At 44.0% G+C, this 22,679-nt stretch overlaps 1 protein-coding gene across 2 annotated transcripts in view; it reads right to left on the minus strand.

The window, feature by feature from the left end:
* The window catches only part of RPTOR (regulatory associated protein of MTOR complex 1), a 147,732-nt gene that overhangs the window by 107,561 nt on the left and 17,492 nt on the right, over positions 1–22,679 (minus strand). For both annotated transcript variants that reach the window (XM_035568718.2, XM_035568717.1), the window contains exon 4: positions 1,297–1,455. In XM_035568718.2, the coding sequence (XP_035424611.1) occupies positions 1,297–1,455 (159 nt within the window). The remainder of the gene's footprint in view (positions 1–1,296; positions 1,456–22,679) is intronic.

A 22,679-nucleotide genomic window follows, 5' to 3' on the forward strand; every position in this document is an offset into this window, starting at 1 on the left:
AAAAATTACTAAGTCTCGACCTTACCTGTCAATTTTTATGACAATTAGTTTTTTTTCCTCACAGCCTGTAAGACAAATCAGAGACCTCCGCTCCTAATCACCAGCGGAGTCCACACCACACTCCCCCAGCCGATACTGCAGGCAAACTGGCAAATACCCAGTAAACTCTTAATAAAGCATTTGGCACAACACACAACTTCATTGAGCAGTAATTTCCTCTTCTTCCATGTGCAACACATTCTGCCCGGCATTCTTACTGGCTTATTTATTACCCACTGGCTGTTCAGTAAGAAGAAGGTCACTCCTATTTGTTCTGAAACACCAAATTCAGCTTCAAAATAATCGTTTAGAATGGTGATCTGAATACTAATCAAGTTTCCAATACAGATTCACCAGAATAAAGTGATGCCCTCTTGCACTTTCTCCCCTTCCCTTTCAAATTATTACTGAATGCTCATTCAATTAATACATGGGAAGTATGAGAAAAGAAGTTCAGCAAGTCCCCAAAATAAAATAGGAGCAAATCTGTGCAAGTCCTCTGTCAGCTGGATGGGCTTTTCAGCTACGAGCAGTACCTCACAATTTCTTAAGACTCCGTTCTAAATCAGTTACCCTTAATAGACACTAAATAGCTTAACTAGAGGGAAAGCAAAGTACATTTACGTCACACCTGGTAGCACCAGAAAGGTGTTGCACGGGTTCTACATGGCTGTACAAATCATGGCTAAGCAGGAGCAGCAAAAGTCTTTAAAAAATGAAATATACCTATTGCATTGTACTTAGAGGTTCCTCAGTACTCTGTGCTTCAGAACTACAGCTAACTGTATTATTTATGGTCCTCGTGCATTATCCCCATGGGGTTGGAACAATGGCTATTCAGAGGTAGTTGAGATTCGAAGTAAACTTCATTGTAAGAACTTATTATTAAGTGATGTAAGGCAGCAAAGCCAAGTCCATCATGGACCCTCCCTGTTTGCTCCAGGCATGGCAGCAGCGGGGTGCTATGTCTGAAAGCTGAGGAAGCATGAAAGCAGCTGGCTCTACAGGGTTCTGCAATGACCCTTGGGGAACCTGCGAGAACACCTCTCCTGCCCCGCCGCAGGGCAGGGACAGCCCGTTTGGTCTCTGAGAACTTCAAGAACACGGAGAAAGCAAACAGCTGTCAGCACGGAACCCAATACCTGTGGACACAGTGAAACCTCGAAAATCCAATTGTTCTCTACCAGAAGACTGCAAGACGTTGCAGAGCAATCAGAAAGCTCCCTCTGGTTTTAACACTGCTTCTCAAAGACGCACCTTATTGAAGACCCAGATCTCCCCGTTCACTGTTGGCCTGGGGACGCCATGTCCATTGTAGTGGAAAAGGACCCGCTCTTCCTTGGCATTCCGACGCAGAGACGTGCACAGCTTCTTAACTTCATCCACCGTAGGATCAAGGCTCTGCTTGTACCGGGCCTAGTAACATAAAATACAAGAATCATTTTAAGTGTAAAACCAAAACTATTTAAGATGCAGGTACTTACTTAAGGCAGAAGCATTTATATAAATTGGTAAGCTGGAAAGAACAAGAAAAAAACAACACATTTACTGGAAACCTGAATACACAAAATATGCCTGCTACGTGGTGTGTGGGAATATGCACACATGGAGTAACGGCTGTGTGTGAGTGAGCGCATCACAGACCTGCAGTCCGATCCATTCCCCTGGGGCTAAACAACATCCAAGGTGTTTGGGGAAGGTCAGAGATGTTTTAAACATTAGTCAGCCTCAAAAATAACCCTCTGCAATTCTCTAATCATCACATTCATACCCTGTACATCTCCAACTGAAAAAAATTCACTCCTAAAGACAGAAAATTGTCTAAGCCGGGTACACTGCGAACCTCAGGCCTCATACCAAATTGTTCCTTCTGTCCCACCTGGAAAAGGGACAAGGCTCTCGCTTCGAGCCTTACAAGGAACAAAAAGATCAGAGTGAATAGTAGAGGAGAAGTTCAGATACCTGCCCTGTGTGGAATAACAATCATAACAGCAGCCCCGTGCTCTTCCCAAGCCCAGACTAGCTAGCTCTGTGGCATAAATATATCCCCTTTTATTAAAAAGGTAGATATAAAAGAAGGTTGACCAACATCTCTGCAAGTATGTTAAACCTAAGCAGTGTTCTGCCATTTCTAGGTGGAGCCACAGCAGTCAAGAGGCTACAGCTCCTGGCAGGAACCTTCTCGGGGACAGGCGCAGGGCCACCGAGCCCACAGCAGAGCGCAGGAGCCCAGACGGTGCTCCGGGCACTGGAGTTTCTCCTCGCCTCCCAGCAGTCCAACACCAACTCTAAGCAGAGCTGCCTGAAAGCAAAGAAAGTGAAACTGCAGCGAGGCTCAAGTAGACAACTGAACAAGAACACAGACGGAAAAGGAAAATGTAAATGAGCTCTGCTTTCCACTCCCTTCACTCTTCACTTGTTAGCAGCGCTGACAGTAACGCAGAATTTCTAAAGCTCTTAATAAAATCTCTACACTTCAGTACCCTCACCTGTTTTTCTTGTATACCTGTACACACACGTGCAATTTAGCACAGCACTGAAATTTTTAAGTTAACTTCTTAACTATTAGCTGTTAAGATCAGGCACCAGGTTATTCCAGACTGCATGCACCTCCACGCTAACGAAGATGTATGAATTTAATTGTTATTACATTTCATAATCTCACCTCTAATACTTTATGACAACACCACCGTCAAGATGAAAATGCATAAAGTTCCAGGAATTTGCTATTCAGGCAGCTGGGTAAGAAGAGGGCAAAATGACCGAGAGCCCTTGGTAACTGACCCTTGCTTTTTGAAGCAGCTGATACTCGGCATTACCACAATTTGGGCTGGGGACACTCCGTTATTGTTCCGAACTACACAACTCTGTAAGCCTGTAAATCATAGCACGCTGCTATGTTTGGCAGGGGGGACGACAACACCGTTAAACGAACCCAATACTTCAAAAACATTTTTACTCAACTAAGTTCAAGATGCTTCTGTAGTAAGCTAGTTTGTCATACTCAAAAGTGCATTTTTTTGAAGCAAGGCCAAATAATAAAAAAGTCTTTCAACTGTCCTTTGAAAGATAAAAGCCTGTTTCTCCCTCTCTTCTCCAGACGTGCAGAGAGAGACTGTGAGAATCCAGAATCACAATGGCTTAAAAAATTAAAGCTGATGTATTAAATAAAGAACCAGGTTTAAGAGTAGGACAACTGTCACAAACCTCTACAAAAACCTGCCATTGAGAGCCTGTTTATAAATCAAGGTCCCAAAAGTCAACGCTTTTTAAGTTTTCTTCTATGACACGCAAAGGTAAGAAAGTCTTAAAATATGATAGTAAAAGAGAATGAATAACTTTATTTCATATAAAAATGTTTTGCTTATCTATGCAGCTTGAAAAATAGACATCATGCTGTTCAATTAATATGCGGCATCTCGAGTCAATAGGCAAGATGGGTACGAAGAATGGTGTCATTTACATGATTACAGCCATGGAGCAAAGCAAGCACATGCAGAAAAAATATTAAGAGCGAGGCAGTGATCTGACACACTCATTCCTTCTGGGGACTTGCTCACTAAGTAAAGATAAGAGGCTGTATTAATCTTAGCACAGCCCTCCCCGGCCCCCATCTTTCTCTCGCCTTTCAGTGTTGTTATCAAGGTGCTGATGTGCAAAAACGTGCACCTTAAATCACGGTCCGCCTGCTGGCATCTTTACAAGACACTATAACCGGAGTGGTTGGTAATTTTTCAGTTCCCTTTTTTTTTAAGGGGAACGGGCTCATTGGAACACTCCTCACGTTGCTTCAGCATAAATATCAAATGCAGCTCGCAATTAATGGAGGTGAATTCATACCCTAAAACTAAAGGCTGTAGATCTAAAGACCCAAACTGTAAACATATCATTTTCACATTGAGAAACACACGGCTGTGAAGAATGAAAAGGAGAGGAAGGAGCCTGTAAATAAGCAGACAATCACCGACCTGTCAGCCGAGGACTTTCAGGCATGACTTTATTACACATCATTCACATGCATAATACAACAAATGGATAACCGAGTAACAAACTAGACCAGATTTTATTTATTTATTTATTAAGTAACATCTTCAAGACTTTTTTCATTGGTATGGAAAAATACCAGGCAAGTAAATGCTGTAATTACAAGAAAAGTTCAGGGTTTGTTCAGCTGATTGCGGTGTGGGATGTCAGCTGTGGGGGAAGAGGAGCAGCTCACTATTTCGTTTGATGCTCCGTGGGACAGGGTGCTATTTTTAATAACTGCTAAAAGCCAACGTAAGGTCTCTTTCCAGAACAAAATGACAGAAACCGAAGGTCCCTGAGAAGAACATACAGAAAGAGCACGGAAACCTTCCCTGCGTGCCCACCACCACCTCCGACTGCTCCAGCCGGACGCCAGGCTGGCAAAGCGCAAGCTGCCAGGACTCCATCCCATCGCCGGGGGCTTTCAGAGCTGAATTAAACTCTACTGACAGAAAGGCAGCTCGCAGAGACGCAGACCAAAGACATCATCCCAAAAATTACAGCTCAAGGCTTGTTTGTTTTCGCAAAGACGCTACTGTGTCGTCACACGCTTTGTACCTAACGCTTTGTTAAAAACGTAACGCAGATAGACCCGTTCCTAGACAGCCTCAACTCCATTGCCAGGAACCCTGCTCATATCTTCAAGAAGGAAAGCTTTCAAAAGGGGAAGGCAGGCAGGAAAACAGAGGCTGAAGAAGCATTAACTCCGGAGAGTTCCCACCTCCAGGCACAGTCATCTGTAGCACAAAAGGCACGAGAGTTTTTTCCCTGCAACGTATATATGTATTTTTATTTTTTTTATGACAAGGCAGGCTAAACAGCAAACTTGGAGAGGAAGCTACAGTTGCCATGAAGATGACAAAAATACTATTTTTCCCTGCAATGCTTTTATTCTTAATCTTTTATTTAGCAGAGGCTTTACAAATGCTTACAGATTAAGGACAGTGGGCTACTTTCCTGGGGGAAATGAAGGACGTCTTTAGCATGATGCACATTCAGATAACGTTGGTCATTTATTGCTAAACAAGGACAACATGTTACTGTGTAACATTTCTAACTGGAAGATGTTAATATCATTAATTAATGAGTTTTGGGTAGTAAAAACCTAGAGAATATTTTATAACGCCATCAATATCAATGAATAAATAATAGCTAACCCCAGGATCCTTAAAATATGTAGAACCCTCCCTACAGTAAAGTAAAATATTTTCCTTTTAAAACTACCAGACTCGAAGAGTTTCTTCCAGATCTCTCCGCCCAGGCCCCTCCATTCGCTTTGTGCCTCACGGAGGATGCGCCGCACACCTCCACGTGCCCGTCTCCAGCGGGTCTGCACAGTTTTTTCCAACTATCCCATTCAGTCTGCAGTTGACCAAAGCACATTATCGTCTCCAAAATTTGCTAAAGGAAGTGACGAAAAGATTACTAGACCTTTGGTAGTGTTAAGATTAAGCAGACCAGAACGCATCCCTCCGCACTCGCCAGCACGCTCCTGCCGGCAGCCCTGCAGCATCCCGGCCCCCGCGAGCTGATGCTGACCCAGGAATTTACCTTTCCTGTTGGAAAAGCCTTTTCAAACACAGTTTAAGCTGTCATACGCACACTCCACATTTTAGAGTCATTGCGCTTTTGCTGAATCTCCTCCTGTTGTCCCCCTCCTCCGCTTCCTCCCGTCATCATTCACGGCTATGTCCTGGCGATGTTCTGCTGCATCCGTCCCCTCCTTTCCTTTTCCAAACAGCTGCTTTGAAGCAGTTAGTGCAGGAGGCAGCAGAAAGCCTAACCCACTGAACGCTGTGTTGGGCTGAACCTCTGTAACTTGTTGATACCCCCCCCACACACAAAAAAAGGCTTTATGCCTCGTTTTTCCCTTGTTTTCCAGCTATCGACCAGTTCCAGATTGTTCCTGCACCTGAAGGCCGTGCTGGCCCCCCCTGCCTTCTATTACGTGTTGATGAGAGAGATTTTGTGGTGTCTGGCAAGGAGTCCTTGCTTCCTGGCGCAATTACCAGACGAGACAATCTAGACTTCGATTCCCCTGCAGATGATGCCCAGCTGTAGCTGCTGCTCCCAGCTGCTGCTGCAGCCGTAGCGGGAGAGCTGCCAAAATGCCTGACTGGAGAGCGTGATGGACAGGCACGGAGCTGCTGACGGGGATGTCAGACACCTCTCCGGTGTGAATTTGATTTTCCGATCACCTCCGTGTCTCGCTGAAGAGCTCCTGTCAAAAGCAATAACTTTGTGGAGGCCTGATCCAGACTACCCTCATTATTCTACTCATGAGCAAAATTGAAAGTTTTGCTTTCTTATGTAAGCTCGCCACACTAGAGACAGAGTGATGTCTCTTATGAAACGCTCATTGGTTTAGCCAGCCTTTTTCCTATACGCTTGTTTAAAAATTAATGTCGTAATTGTATTTTTGACATATTGCAATTTCCAATATACCACAAACTCCTGGACTGACAAAACACTGACAAAGTTGTGAGAAATAGGAGGAGTTTTCACAGAAAGGACTTCTGGCAAAACAGGCAAAGCAAACAGTTTGGGCTAAATACCAGAAGCATTAGCCAGATGTTTTGGCTATGGACATCACGCAGTTCACTGCTTAATGCCGAAGTTTAAAGTGAGACAGTTTTGCTCTAAAGCAGTGATGCTGATCACACACTCCCAGATTTACTTTCCATATGTGCTTTACTTTTGTCATGATAGGATTCATCTTTAAGAGGGGAAACAGGCACCCTCTACAGATGGGATCTACAGGAGCCACATATTTCCCTTACTCGAGGCAAGAGCAACGTTCAGGCTGCATTTAGGGTTTCAGAAGTACTGTTAGGACCTACACCAGCTCCATCTTGTTTTCAACGCGACACATGAGCGAGGTGCCAGCAGCTCAGGACTGCCACCGCCGGTACCATCGGGTCCGGGAAAACTGCAGGGGAAAGCAGTCAGGGGCTGGAAAGCACCAGCCCAACTGAAGAGCCAGCCAGGTCCTAACCTGGCCCCCACTAAAGTGACCACACTGCCAGCACCACGGCTCAAACCCAACATTAAAAGCAGCGGCACTAAAGCACAAGCTTTTTCGCTTCTCCCACCCTTGTCCCATCTGTTTCAGGAAGGATTTAGCTCTTTCAAAGGATAAATAAAACACCCACACGTTCACTGGTTAGCACGTGGTAACGGCACCCTCCCCAAGATGAGTCTGACTGGAGAGGAAAAACCAATTCGCCGTGTTCATCAACTCCTGTCCCACCGGGAAACGTCAGTATGTATTGGCTGCGTAAAGTGATTCCCACAGTTCTATGGATTTTGTGCTTAAATGAATGGCTCTGCCTTGGAACTTTTGCCTAATTACAGGTTTTTCTTTTACCCTGAATGGGACGAAAACAAATCAAACGATGATGAAAAGCCAAAGTCAGAGGCCCCTTTCCCAGGGTATCAGCAAGTTATGCCTGAAAGAGCAGGAGCTGCAGAGGCTCAAGGAGTTTGTGACAAAGTGCTTTTGCCATCGTTTCAGAAACTAGGACCTGACTCAGTATCTGCCTCGCAAACACCGGCGTGCTGAACGCTGCCAGGTGCTGAGTTCAGGAAACTCACCTCAGGCTTCGGTCCTCTACAAGAAGGAACAGAGAGACCTAAGGCTGACAGCTCGAGAGCGGTTTAAGCTGCTGATGTGCTTACCATACATGATGCATGCTGAAGCACTGTGGCATTTTCCAACAGGGACATTAATTTTTTTCCTCCTTAAAAAACCCGAAAAGGATAAATTTATTTCCTATCAAAGTTACAAAATTCAAGTCCTGATCTTTCATTTCCTTGCAGCCTAGGAGCTCAGTCTTGGTTCCAGAAAGACTCCACACCACGGAGACCGCACTGCGCGTCTGCGTGTGATTCAGTGCCAGAGCTACTGCTACAGGTAAAATAAACGAACTACAATCAGTGCAGTCGTAGCACTGGGGGTTTTAGGGTTCACTATAAAGCTGTCAGTTGATATGCAGGGTATGCATAATACAAAGAAGAGGGGGTTTTCTACACCTTGCCGTCTCACTGCTCAGTCCGGCACAGCTGCAGAAAGCCAGGCTGGGTTCCACGAAGCCTTCGAGTGCCCGCCCGCCTGCCTGATGTGGGACCAATTCCATCCACACCCTTCCTGGCGATTGCCCATCTACCCCACATTAAAGGCTTCCCACGGCTAATGCCCCAAAATCACAGTATTTGCTGCACGTCCCTTGCTATAAGAAATGTTTTTTCCTAACATAGCCTAATTCTTGCTTATACCAATTTATAATAATCTTTTCTATGCTATTCTTCAAGGCAGCTCTGCTGTTCAAGGTGAACCTCTGCATAAATGGGGCATGGCAGGGTGTCGCGCAGCTGCTGCACTGTGACTTGGATCAGACGTGAATGCCAGTTTCCAAATGCAGAAAATACATTAAACCTGAGACTTCGCCGTGCACACAGCCAGCCTACTTAACATGATTTAATTAAAAGGAATCAAAGCAATCTAATTATTCCAAGAGAATGTTTCTGGAACAATGCCCAAATTTGAAAAAGACAAATATAAAATGCTTCACAAAGAAAGAAGTTACAAAGAAAGAAGTTGCTAAGAAATGAGATTAAGGAAACCAGCAGCTTCGGGGGTGAAGGCGCACAGCCCCCTGCCCAGGCGCTCAGCCCCACTCGTGCTGCTCAAGAGATGAAGGCTGCGGCTCGGTCCCTGCTGTTGCACGAGCTGGTTCCGCTCACACTGCCCGTAAGGACAGCGGGACAAAAAAAAAACAGAGGGGGAGACATAACAGCAGGGTCTGAAGCGACAGAAAAATTGCTGCTAAACTTTGGAACTCGGCTTTATCAAACTGGGCAAGACAATTTGGAGATAACCAAAAAAAAACAAAACAAAACCACCTGCAACCTGACATGTTTGAAGACCTGCTAATGATGAACACTAAAAATACCGGATTTAGTTTTCCTTAAAGTGTAAGGAGCAGAACTGAATGAATCCAGACTGCAGGTTTTACGGGGCAGCTGTCAGGTTGATGCAACACGTTCTCCAAACGTCGGGAACAAACTGGCTCAGACGTAAAACAGGCCCGTATCTGTCAAGCGCTTTCACAGCCAGATTAATTGGATGGCTGTTATGCCACAAAGCAAAGCAGCACAATTGACATTTTACTTACGGGTTGTTGTGGTGGTTTTTGAGTTTTTAATAAAAAAAACTATTTAACACACTGGAAGAGTATAAAACAATGAAAAAGAAGATTACGAAAATGATGGCAAAACATTTTTAGTTAGCTTAATATAAAAAAAAATGTTGAGTACTATAACAATTTGGAAAGAGAAAAGGGCCAACAAGAAGAACGTGCATGCATGCGTGTGTAAAGAAACAAATTATGGTGAAAATACAGGAGATTACCAGAGACATTTAAACCAACAGCACCCCTACATGCATGTGCTTTTCGCTTGATTTACAGGCCTGCATAAAAATTCTGCCAACCTGCATCTCCACTACAAAAGCACAGTGGAGAGACAAGGAATATCTCCTCTTTTTAGTACTTTAGAGCTAATTGCCACAAAGACTACCTATCTGACTACGCATCTGTATTTCGCCAGTAATTACTGTTTAACTGGTGATGAAATCAAAAAATCTCGATCTGTGCCCCATTGTTTATTTTTCTATTTTTATTAGATTATAACAATCAATTAAGGAACACCAACGCATTTACTGCGTTTAGGCACAACACAGTGCCGCATATGCTGACATACACAAGTCAAACTACAAAATCAAAACCTCTGGGCTGTGCTAAGTATGGGCAGGTTTTTTGTCTGTTAGCTTCGAGACACAGGAACAGTTTGAACAGCCTGTGTGTACCATACACACACAACACACGCATCTGTAAAGTTGTTAATGTAACAGGCACTAAATAAAGGCCCTAGATAAATGCTGTTCTTATCCTGTGAATTTCACAGTGTAGAATTAAACAGCTACATACATGAAAAACTGAAAGGAGTCCTTTTTAATTCACTGGCCAGTATGTTACAGGCTGATCCTGAATTACGGTACAGGAAAAAGCAATTCTAATCTTTCAGCGTTGCTCTAGGCTTTAGTTACTACGTCAGGAATATCAGCGTGGTAACTAGCACACCAGTAATACAGGATAACAACATGGCTCAGGAGAACCTAAAAAAAAACAACACAAAAACCCACCAACAATGTGACCCCAAATCTGCAAGAGCACTGGGTTTTTACAGTGATGGGCTGGGAACATTTCGTTACCATTGGCCTTTCTGAAGGCTCATTAAAAGACTTGCATGAAAAGCTCTTCATAAGGACAGCAAAAATATAGAGCAGATAAGCCTAAAGAAAAATTACCCTCCGTGCCACTGACAGAAATAGAGATAATAACTTCTATGTATATCCAAATCACATGTCTGCCTCCCGCCAGCGGCAGCTGAGCGCGCAGGACGTGGCCGGCCAGGCTGCAGCCAGCTCCCAGCTCCCGGCCACCCCCTGGGCAGGTCAGAAAATGAACTGAGAGTGGAAGGGAACGTGCATTTAATTTGCATGGCAGGGAACTCTTTCAGATCCTTGCTTACGTGACCTCAAAGAAATTCTTCCACTGATTATGAGCAAAAATTAGGAAAAAATACTATTTTAGTGTTTACTACTTGTAATAGAGCAAAATGAAGGCAGGGCATCTTAAGTATAGATAAGCTTTTGCTTTATTTTAAAGCGTTCCTTAAACAATAACCCACGCTTAAAGCAGGAGCAGGGGAATAGAAGGATTTATACTTGCGTATTAACAAATACAATAGGAATAGCTTAGATAAATTAGAAGACTAGTGTTCACATTTTTATTTACTTATTTTAAAATCATTCTATAAAATCATAATGTAATAATATGCAGGGAAATAAAAAGGGATCAAAAATTCAGTAAGCTTTTCAAAAGGCTTAAATTATATACTGGTGAAGTAGAAAGACAGTTCACCTTGTGCCATTTTTTTGGTCTTTTTAAGGACTGGAACTTCGATTTTATTGTTCTTGACTGGATGCTCACACTCCCCCTGGTTTCCATTTCTCTAAATGTCAAGTTAGATTCCTTCTCTGAATATTCACAAATTCTTTGTAATCACTTCCAGTCCTTTTTGTTAGGGAACTTCCTGATGACAAGTAGGAACAAGAAGGGAAAAAATCCTAGAACTCCAAAATGAGCTTGAGCATGCAGGCAAGTTCGTGTACACACAGCACTGGGGAAGTTCTCTGAAGATCGGATAAACCACAGGTAATCTCTGCCTCCTCACTTCTTCCACAAAGTCTTTCAAAACACCCTAGCAGTTGATGTTCCTAATAACTTCCACTAATTGTTTTACACCCATTAATTTCCTTAAAGTTACCTTTGTTACTATGGTCTCTGATCCGGTAATTTCTACGCTTTTCCCCTGGCTCTCTGACACTGAGCTGGCAAACTCCCAAGTTGGGTGATGCTGGAGCACTTTCAGTGACAAGCCACATACCTCATTCCTAGCAAAAACACTCTACTCCTTGGTTACTTCAAAACTGTGATTAATACCCCAGTCCTGCGATTTACAGCACTTTAATTGTAATACTGATTAAAACACGTTTTCCCTTGTATCAAAGAAAGATTTAAGATCCTCGATTTACACCGTCTTCAGAAACGCATCAAAGAGCCAACAAGTTTAGAACTGTACAAGAATACTTGTTTTTTTTTTTTTTTGCACAATTTCACGATAAATAAGCAATCTGTGTGGGAAAGAATTCTTTCATGAGAAACAAAACCAAGTGCGGAGCTTCCTTGACTCTGGCACTCATTTTGGGATTTCTGTACCATCTAACCAGGTGCAGTCTCCTTCTGGAGGCTCGGGTGTTGATGGTGTTCTCTCCTCCCTCCCCATAAGCAGCTGTTAACGTTCGGTAAGAGCCGGGCCCAGACTGCAGCCTGTTCCCTCGGTGACCAAGAAGGTAACAAGAAGCAGGTAACGAGAAGCAGTCTCTCCAGGCAGCTATTTTCACAAAACGTTTAGGACATTAACTTAAATTCTGAATTTTCAATCCTCAAGAAAGAAATTGCGTGTGATGCGTTAGGGTTACTGGGCTACGTAGTAGATGCAAGACACAACCACACGCTGCGTGGTTGTAAAACCTTGCCTTCCTCTGGAAATCTGTCAAAAATACAGTCAATTCTTGGAGTTCATTAGCAGCATGTTCAGCACTACCCCATTACAAGCATTTGTTTGAAATAACCCTTGCTACATCAATAGAAAGTATGTCTTGTAATAAATCTGGATCCATTTCTCTAAAGGATCTCTGACAGTTTATCCAAAACCCATGTACTCAAGCAGCTGTTTTCCACGTCCGCCCCGAACAGGAGCAAAACCTTCGTAAGACAAATCCCCGACGGGCACCACAAGGCCTCGCAGTCACCCACAGTTTACACAGAGCCCGGGAAGGCCTCTGGTACGACAAGTTTGTCCCAAACTATCTGGCAAAGTCTGTCTAGCAGGGAGCTTGGCAGGAAGCCCGCAGTCTCACAGAGGATTTTCGGAATTTCACAACATTTGCACTGACGCAACTTTGCTGTTCGTTTCCTGCTGCTTGCAAACACGAGCGCCAGCCCAGGATTCTGCTGCACCAGCTCAGAGCGCACAAAGCAGGTGGGAGAGAAGTAAACCACTGCAGGAGCACGCTATGGAATAACATCAGAGATCGATTCAGCAATGCAAGAAGTGATCTCAAATGTACACCTACTATCCGTCAATCAGACGTTGAATTGCCTGCAAGAACAACCTGGTATGACCACAGTAACTCTTACATCAGATACACGCATGCAAATACAAGTTATGTTGAACCGTATCCACAGATTCCAGGCTTTTCTAAACAATAAAAACATCTTTTATTTTAGGCTGTGGACACACGAAGTTACCTTTATGTAAATTCATGAGGATAATCAGAGAGCTACATGCAGTTTTTTGTTGTAAGTAGAAGAGATTGTACCGGAAATCCCAAATTGATGTTAAAAACAACAGCTTAACTTGGTTAATACAAGAGATGATTTTCTTTCTGATCATTAGTTATTGGTAGCTTGAAAAAATACTAATTACAGTGAAGAAATACCTTTACTTACGGATACTTAAGTTTAAAAGCTAAACTAAGCCACAAGAAAGGCTCTTCGAAGTCTTAGGGAAGCCCTCTGTAGATATCTGGCTGCATTTTAAAAATCCATCTCAATCTCCTACAACATAATATATTTGCAAGCAGCCGAGACTTAAACAGCTTAATTTGCTAGATGTCTAGGACAAAATGCATTACTAGAGCTAAGCTGTACGGGTGGAACATTTATTCACTTGACTGGAGTCAGCACTGTAGTGCCTTTACCTTTCCTCTGCAGAGTCTTTGACCTTGCTTTTAAGTCCAATGTGAAATGAATTCTAAAGTACCTCATCCACATTGTGTGGATTCGGTATTCAATAATACTCCCAAAAAATACCTTTGAGCAGTCTGTTCAGAAGAAGTGACGTTGACAGGGAAGACAAAAACCAGGAGTGCTAACCTTGAATATCTGCTGCAATAGACTCAGGAGAGACAGGTGTGTTCCTCGGCAGTTACGAGCAGCTACATACCATCAGCTTGCTCCAGGACACACAAAAAAATTTACCTACCAGCCTACACGGTATGGAAAGAAGCCCTCCCTTTTTATTCAGATAAAATAAACAGTTTGAGATGGCTGTGCAAATAACTGTGTGTTTATGAACAACAGGAATTGGTAAAAACTTCAGCCTGCTGCTCACGCCAGATGCCTTTCCTCAGTCTGGTGGTAGTTTGGTGGCTCTGACAGGTCACACCACAAAATACGCTAACAGGATTTTAAGTACAGACCAGGCCACATCTTTAAAACCTACTTAGTCAACAGAACGCCTAAGCAACAGTGTCATTTTAGTGCTATTCCATCTTTATAACCTCTATTTTAAGAGCTCTTTAAAGTTTCAGGCTCTGTCTCTTCTTGTTTCTTAAATATAAAACCGGGACGTAACGCTGAGCCCAGTTTTGGCTGCAGGACCGCAGTCGGGTGTGTGAATGAAACCTCAAACCGGCTGGTTTTATATTCTGGCCAGTGTGCATCGTCCTCAACAGGACGTTCTGCTACCCTGCATTCATGCTGGGATGAGAGGTTGACCTTCTCAAGACCAAATAATAATTTAGTAATTTCAGGTTTTCCTCTGATTAAAAAGCAATTGCTTCATGAAGTAATATTCAGATTAAGGAACATCTCAATGGGTTAGGAGAAAGAAAAACAATCATCCAGAGGTCTACGTTTTAAGATTAGTAAGAGAGGAATTAAAATATTTCAGGCTTTTCTCATTCTGCCTGAGCTACGAACAAGAATACAAATGTAAATAGTTTTCTCCCTTAACAGTCTAAGTTTTGTCCAAAACAGATGTTTACGCAGTAAAAAGCTTAAGTTGCCTAGTAAAGCACCATTTGCATGTCCAAGTTTGCAATGACAGAATCCTTGTCCAGCGGATGCCAGTGTTATTTACCAGATAAAGAGCACCAGGGTCAATGCCAGTGGACCTGCAGAAAGCCCCCCCGTCTGTAATCGCCAGTGATTCACCACTCTCCCGGGAACACAAAGACAAGGTATTTTTAAATAGGTCATGCAGAGGCTGGGTGGTAATTACAGAAAAACGTTAATCAGATTTGAGCAGGCAGAGCTGCTTATCTCTGTCAAGAAGCCTTGCTAATATCAGGCCTTTCTTCACATCTTAGGACAAACAAACATTAAGAGCACAATGGTCATATGGAAATACTCCAGCACACAAAAGTCTTGCTTCTCCGCCAATTCTGGCCTCGTTTTGATGACAAAATACAAAACAAAACAGAGGAGATATACAGCACGTGGATGGATCTTGTTGTCAGAAGACTACGGAAAGCGAAACAAGAGAAAGCCTGGTTGCTGAACTCTTGCATTAAATAAAGGATTTTGAAATTGCTAGGAGGTCCTGGACAGTACCACCCAGCACCTGAAAAGCATTTCAGAGGTAGTTTCTGGAAGTCCCACCCTGGCAAGGTGGGCCCAATGCTGCCCCGAATGAAGTGTATGGGAGGGGAAGGGAACAGGTGAAATAAGAGCCTGCTTCTTGTCCTTGTGCCCCCAGCAGTTCCCCTGCCCAGCAGACCGTACTGAACATGCCTCTAGGAGTTCGCCAGGTCACTCTGTATCTTCGAGGGGGGCTCTACAAAGATGCAGAAACAGGGAGGGGGTGCGGATGGAGCCCGTCCTGCAGCAACTCGGATCTGCCGCCCGCGCAGCCGCACCGGCAGCGCCCAGGTGCACTGGTGCAACTCAGGCTGCTCACGAAGCTCTAGAAAACCTCTGCAGTGGTTTACAGTGCTAAGATCTCCATACTTGTTCATCCTGACCTCCTCTCGGTGCAGAAGAAAAGGGGTGGCCCCGTTCAGTATTTTTTATTTTTTTTTAAAGCACAGGAAGGGGTAGCTGCAACCCGATGCATCTTTGTTGATGGCTGAAACTGAGCCCCGGGTCCTGGGTCCCCTCCTGCCAAGCTCCGCTTTGGGGCAGCACCTTCCAGAGGAGAGGCAGAGCGGACGGCTGGGTCGGTGGCAATTCACATCCTTATGTCAAGATCTGATGGAGTTTGACACGGCCGTTACTTTTAACAGAGTCTAGTAGCTATTGGCTTTAAACATGAAAGCCTGCTGCGTGGCGTATCATTCCTCAGTTTTACTCAGGAAATGGTCCTCAAGTACACTTATCTACAACAAGTCGACAAAAAACTCCGTCCGTGGTTTATTTCTAAGCACAACACGTTTTGTAAACGCGCAGTGAGCAGACAGCAGTGTTTCAGCAGACAGTAAACTGCATTGCCAAACTTTTTGCTTCAGTGGGTTACGGAAAGATTTGTGGTGCAGGTGGGGCCCTCGGCACTGACACGTTGAGTCCTCCCTTCCTCCCCTCCGAGGTGTTTCTTAGAAACCCTTTGTGGATCCGCAGAGACTGCTCGTGAACCCCAGGAGCCCGCAGACTGCTGTCAGAGAACCACCAAAAGGAAGATTACAAGCTAAATATGGCCTTGAGACTGGACTGGAAGGTACACAGGTAGGTCTGGGCTGTTTTTTTTCCCTCTAAATCTTCTTTTACTAGAATTTGCCCCAACTTTTCACATTCACAAGACATAGGAAGGTGGCTTTCACTATTTATCATGCTCACAATTTGTATTTTTCTGGCTGAACTACCCATTCTTCTAGAGGAAGTATTTTACGAAATCAGCACAGGGCTAACAATCAAACTCAGAACGATACCACAACAACTTTTCAGATGGAATGAGAACTGCTTTTGGCAGTTATACTTGTTGACCCCTGTTCTCTGACAAACTTTCTTTTTTCCTGAAAAAAACGCTAGTTTTTGCTGAAGACGGTTGATCTTTAACAAGACAGCAAAGGATTGATACAGCAAAATTTTGCAGAGCTCAAAATAGCTGCCAAACTCAAGCGGCTCTTGGGAAATAAACACAACAAACATAGCCCTCCTAGGAAAACCTACTTTTGTTAAACAAGGTCACGATGTTGGGTTTCTTTCCCTTTTTCCTTCTGCAGTTTTTGTTACCTGTTCCTATGTCTAGTGAATAAGGAGACCAAGTACACATTTTTCCACTTCCCCCTTTGGAATTCTGTAATATTTCTTTTACAGGAGCAATTAGTATTTGTTGTTGTTTAACAAGAAAAACCCCACAGAAATAAAGGAAAAGTATGACTCAGAGAGAGACCAATAATTAGGTCGTGTGTCCAATTAGTTTTCATGCTTAAGTAGTTACTCTTTAGGAAATGCTCAACCTTTGATGTGCAGCAGGCAACCTACCAATTAATTAGGCAGAAGGAAGCAATGCAAGGAATGAAACCTCAGAAACCATATCAAAGCCCAGAGATATCTAACGAGGGAAACAACAGCATCAGCAACAGAAAACATGCACAAGGAGGTAGACGTTTCAAATGATCGTCAAGTATCTTGGCTGCGCTTCCTTTTAAATTAAGACAAAACTGTTGGGAAGCAGACAAGAAGAAAGAAGGAAGAAGCCTCGTTTGATCAGAAAAGCATCAGTTTCCTTGAAGACTTGCCAGAAAAATATATATATATATAATTTCTCTCTATTCTGTGAGATGTTTCCTCAGAGATCGTCACTCACTGGTGGATGCAAGCTGCAAGAGGCAACACACACCACGTGATATCCAATTGGGAGGAAAAAAAACAACTATTTGAAAACTTGCATAGTTAAGCACAATGGGACGTACGTACTGCTAAGAGCCCACCAGACACCAACAACACAGAAGAAAAAGATGACATAGCCATAGCTCAACTACCATTTCTGTTAATGCTGCATGAGAAAGGGAAAGGCATGCCCACTGGGGACTGGCACCGAGTTCGTCGTTCCCTTAGGCCAACCTCCTGCCGTCGCTTCAATGCGAGATTGCTGCAGTCGCTCAGTTACGGCACCTCTTTGAACTGAGGGAAAAATGGGTGCAGCCCCATAAATTAACGGCGTGGAAACACCTAGAACATACCTAGATCTGCCAGGCTAATGAGTTCAGATATGTTACTGCCTGCCTTTTGATATGCGATGTTAATCTAAGTTATGGAGCATCAATAAGAGAACTGCATAAGGAACAGAAGCAAGCTGTGTGACAGTGCCCACAACGTTTATTTCCACACTGTCCTCAGTGCTAGGGACACTACAGATGCAGAAACTCTCAATTATCAACACCTGTTTTCAAGCCAACCTCTCCCAAAGTTAACTAGAAATACATTTAGTCTGGCCTTCTAGATCTCTCTAGCCCTTCCCCTATCGGGTATTTTCATTCCCCATCACAGGGCACTCTCCTTCACTCCAGTGAGGTCCATTCAAGTGGAGCTATAAGGAAATACTAACAAGAAATCCCATTAGACAATCAAAACACAGCATTAGTGGAGATGATTGTCTTTGGAAGAAAAAAAGAAAGAGGAACTGGAGAGAAGAAAGAGACAACAATGTAGCACCTGAATTAGAAAAAAATCAATACTGTAATTGACCGACTCTTCCTTTGTTTTATTTAGGCAAGTGGTTGGGAGAAAAAACATTCTTTGGGACTTAACATTTAAAGCTCTTTGGCTTTGCTGGTGTTGGTTATTGCAAAGTAAAGAGGTCCCAGAGCTGCAGGCCTTAAAGGACAGGAGGGGGAATGGGGGAAATAGATGTAACCCGGATGACAAACATGACAAACCACCTTGCTGCGGTTACGTCCTACAGAGAGGTACAGACCTCTCGTGCTCCATTAAGTGACTTATCAGAGGGTGTAAAAATCCCAGCTTCCATAGAAGACACAGAAGAATTGACCTTCAGCTTGAAGTAGAGGTCTCTATACAAAAGCAGGAGCCCCTAGAAGCAGTCTCGGAGCAGCTCAGAGCACTTCACGTCTTCGCACCGTCACCAGCTCATTTCCGAATCTCTCGCAGCCTGGGGCCAGTGCCCGCTCCCTCTGCGCCGAGAGGGCTTTTGAAGACGCTGCCACTTTGTTGTCTGGTGTGGTTGCACAACGCCAAATACCCACGTAGGTACAAGGACCTCCACTGCACACTCCGTATACATCAGAAGAAGACATCTGCCCAAGCATAAAATCAAAATACAGCAGAAAATGTAGCTTTCCTCTTCCTCCTACCCACTCGTGGGCCTCCGCTGCTGCGTGCCGTAACGAAGCTTCACTCCCTCTGACAGGGCAGCTTCAGAGTAACAGGTTAGCTCCACACCAGTCCTCTGCTGTGCTTGGCAGCGAGGGTCGCTGCTGGATGCCGTGAGCGTGCCAATTTCATGTTGTCCAGCCCCACAAAGCGCCGTCTGTAACTGCTCCCTAGGTGTCCTCTCCCTGCTCACGCTGGACCTCCTCTGACCTAACTTTTGCTCTTTCCACTCGGCTGTAATTTCTCTCACCAAAATCCCTCGAGGTCATTTTGCTAGCTAATGATCCGAAACTCATTTAAAATTACTTCCTGAGCATTTCAGAAGACTCTTATTGCTCCCCAATTTTTGTTAAGAATTACAAAAAGCTCTACTAGTGCTCCTCTTCTTTGTACCCTCTAAATCTTAATTCTTTCAGTAATCTCATATACCAACAGAACTGACCTACAGCCTTACACACCGGGCTGTTCCAAACCCATTTCCCTCAGTACATTCTCTTCCATCTGCTCATCACATCTTCAAAACTCCCCTGGAAGCCCTTGCTGCTTGTTCCTGTATCACACCATGCTGCAACATCTCCCAATACACAGACTTAGGCTTCTGGTACGCTAAGACCCTATCACATTGATTGCTATTATTTTTTATTTTACGGTCCCTCTGTACTCTCCTATTTGTCTACCTCGGTCCTATTCGAAGAAATTCTTTATTCAGAGGGCGGCGAGGCACTGGCGGAGGCTGCCCAGAGCAGCTGCGGGTGCCCCATGCCTGAAGTGCTCACGGCTGCAGGCAGCCTGGGCTGGTGCCCATGGCAGGGGGTTGGAGTTGGACAGTCTTTCAGGTCCTGTCCAACCCAAAGCATTCTATGATTCTCTGAATCCATTTCAGATCACAAGCTGTGCAGCAGTGCTTCCATTTCATCTGCACAGCACCTTGCTTAAGCGAGCCTTCCTCCATCAGCGGCGCTCCCGTGTGCTGCGACAGTACCATTAAAAACGAAATTAAGCCTTACTGAACCACACCTGTGGGAGACACAAACATCCATCCCTCATTTGTCTCACAGCTACCTGTGCAAAGACAACCACATGGCACAAACTCTCAGGAAAAGAAAGGTTTTATAAAAATGGAACACACCGATATTAGTCGAGACAAGCCCCCCTGCCCCCAGCGTTAAGGCAGCACTTCACAAGCAACGGAGGAATATAAGCGTCTCTGAGATAGCTTTCTTAACCTAACCTCTGCTCAGGAAGGAACATGAACAGCATTTTTTGACCTTCCAGTGGCAGGACTGGGAAAGTTTCTGTCAGAGAAACAAGAACAGTGTTGTAAAAAGCATCTGGTACAGGAGAGCCACTGGGATTCCTTTGGACTAGTAGAAATCACAACAGAAGTGTCAAAATTGAATGTGATAAGAGAAAGGGAAAAAAACACCCTGTGAATTTTCTGGGCAGTTTTGAGTTTAAAAAAAATGGTCAAAAGCCATTAGCTGACAAAAAAAAGCTGTAATTCCATGCAAATTTAATGAGCATATGCTCCAGACTACTTCATACCAGATCCTGAATTATGTAAACCACGCATCATTCAACCTGCGATTCTGCCTCTGGCTGCACAGCCCCGCTCTCATTCAAAGGTAAATACACAGGAATGGAAACAAAGGGAAGTAATGTCCCTGGAAAGCTAGAAAGCCAAGTAATGAGACTTTTATTACAAGAAGGGGGAAAAAAATTGTCTGGCACCCTTCTAAGAATGAGCCAGAAATCACAGGCCAACCTCATCTGGTAGCATTTTACACTTTTACACAGGGTAATTGGTGCTTTTCATACAGAGGTACTGCAGCCTGGTTCAGAGAGCTCCAGCCAAGAGGACACAGAAAAAATTCTCTCAAACCAATCTGCAGGAACAGCGTGCTGTGCAGGGGAGCAGCAGAAAGCTGAGCAGCACCTTCATCCTAACCCCTCTGCCCCAGCTCTGCAGAACCTCACAGCAAAGAACTCGCGTCCCACAAATGGATGTGAACTGGGACTTCAGCAACAGCTTCTGCTCATGAAAACCCACACTAGCTACTGCACCACTGCAGCAGTACTCCGAATTCGGAGTATTATTCCTAAGTTAAAAGTCAACAGGCTTTGAAAAAAGGAAAGTCCCTGCTTTTTTAATGGTGCAACACGTGATGTTGCCAGAACTAAACGTGCACACAAACACCACGGGAAATATTTGTTACTCGCTGCCAGCACAGGCAAAGTAGCGCTCTTGCCGGTCGTTCACTACAGCACTGCACCTGACCCAAGCAGAATTCTGCAAAGGGTAACAGAAGACCAGAAGCAGAGAAATACCATTTCCACGCGATCAATAGCCTATCTAAATACTTTAAGTACTGAGCACATGAAGAATCTCCAAAAGAATCTTAACACACATTTTATTGTGGGCAATTAAAGCGATGGAACGCGTTGTCTAGCTAAAGGCTCTCCTTCTCCATGGTGTTCTCCTGGCACTGCCTGCCAAAACCTTTAACCTGGGTCCTGTAACTGGCTAGCCCCAGTTCTGCTCAGCTCCTCCAGCCATTCCCTAATCCATCAGCCCGCAGATTCCCCCGAACACCCGAAGAGCAGCTGCAGGGAAGGCTTTCCCTGGACCTGCACTATGGGGTCCTGTGCTCCTAGCCTTCCCCACCTTTTCCGCCTTTCATTCTCAGCTTCTTAGGCAGCCTCCCCTACGCCCTGTAACCAAGCCTCCTTTCCAGATTACCCTCAGGTTTAACCCCCTCTACGCCCAGCGGAACTCAAAGCCCATGGCACATGGCAATACTGGAGAAGGGCTCTCAATTTTTTCTCCCCACTTTTTCACTAGCACCTAAATTATCTTTGCACCGAATTGCAAAACCTCTCACTTGTTCAAAAAAAAATCTTCAGAGATAAATTCTTCATTGTATGCCTGCAGCTTTGTCATTTCCTACTTGCTTCCCCCAGTAAAATTTTCATTTGAGAATTGCAGTGAAATGACTGAATATTGTTTAACTGCAGTGTTTTGCAGATGAAAGAATGGCTGAAGTGTTTCTTACTCCTGCAGCACACAAATTTATGTAGCTACACAACAATAAAGCAAAGTCTTAAATTTAATCAGAAGAAATACTTCAAGCAATGGCAAGCTGATAAATTATTTAGAAAGGGGCTCAATAAGACCTAGAGGGAAATTGGCATCAGCTGTGCAGCCTGGGAGCTCCCAGAAACAAAGAATTTCCATCCTTGTCCCTTCTAAGGCTTTTTCACCTAAGCTATTTGTATTTAGCAAAAATGGGCATTTATTCAAACATCATCTTACAATTACAAGCAGACTAGAGCTGCACTGGTAGTGATGTTAAAGGACTTTTCACACAGCATTTATTATAGGGACAGTACTGGAAGGACTGACAATCCACTTACCAGCGGTTACCACTATTTGTGCATTCACAATAAGATATTGATGGCAGGCACTTCCTAGCTTAAGGACCCACAGTAACAAGCCAGTAACACCGGCTATTTCAGAAGATTTTAATGATTTGGTCTTTTTCCAGAGTGCCTAGCTTTCCCAGAATTGTCTTCTTCCCATCAATTCTTCAACCATTCCAAAACACTGAGAAATAGACAAAACTAGATGTATTAGTATTTATATGAAAGGTCTAGGAAATTCAATAATGTTCGTATTGTTTTATTGCAGATGGCACATCAACTTCTCTTTATTACTGCAGAAAACTCAAGAGCCCTGTGGAGTGCAATAAAACGGTACGTGTTTAGCTTTGCAATGTTTCAAAGGGCTGTGATTTACTGCTAAGAACCAGGCACCTTGCACACAAACATCTGAGTTCAGTAATTGCCTCATGTTTTGTGCAAACTCTACAAGGC

The sequence above is a fragment of the Cygnus atratus genome, chromosome 18, assembly GCF_013377495.2.
Source record: "Cygnus atratus isolate AKBS03 ecotype Queensland, Australia chromosome 18, CAtr_DNAZoo_HiC_assembly, whole genome shotgun sequence".
In the NCBI taxonomy this organism is placed as follows: Eukaryota; Metazoa; Chordata; class Aves; order Anseriformes; family Anatidae; genus Cygnus; species Cygnus atratus.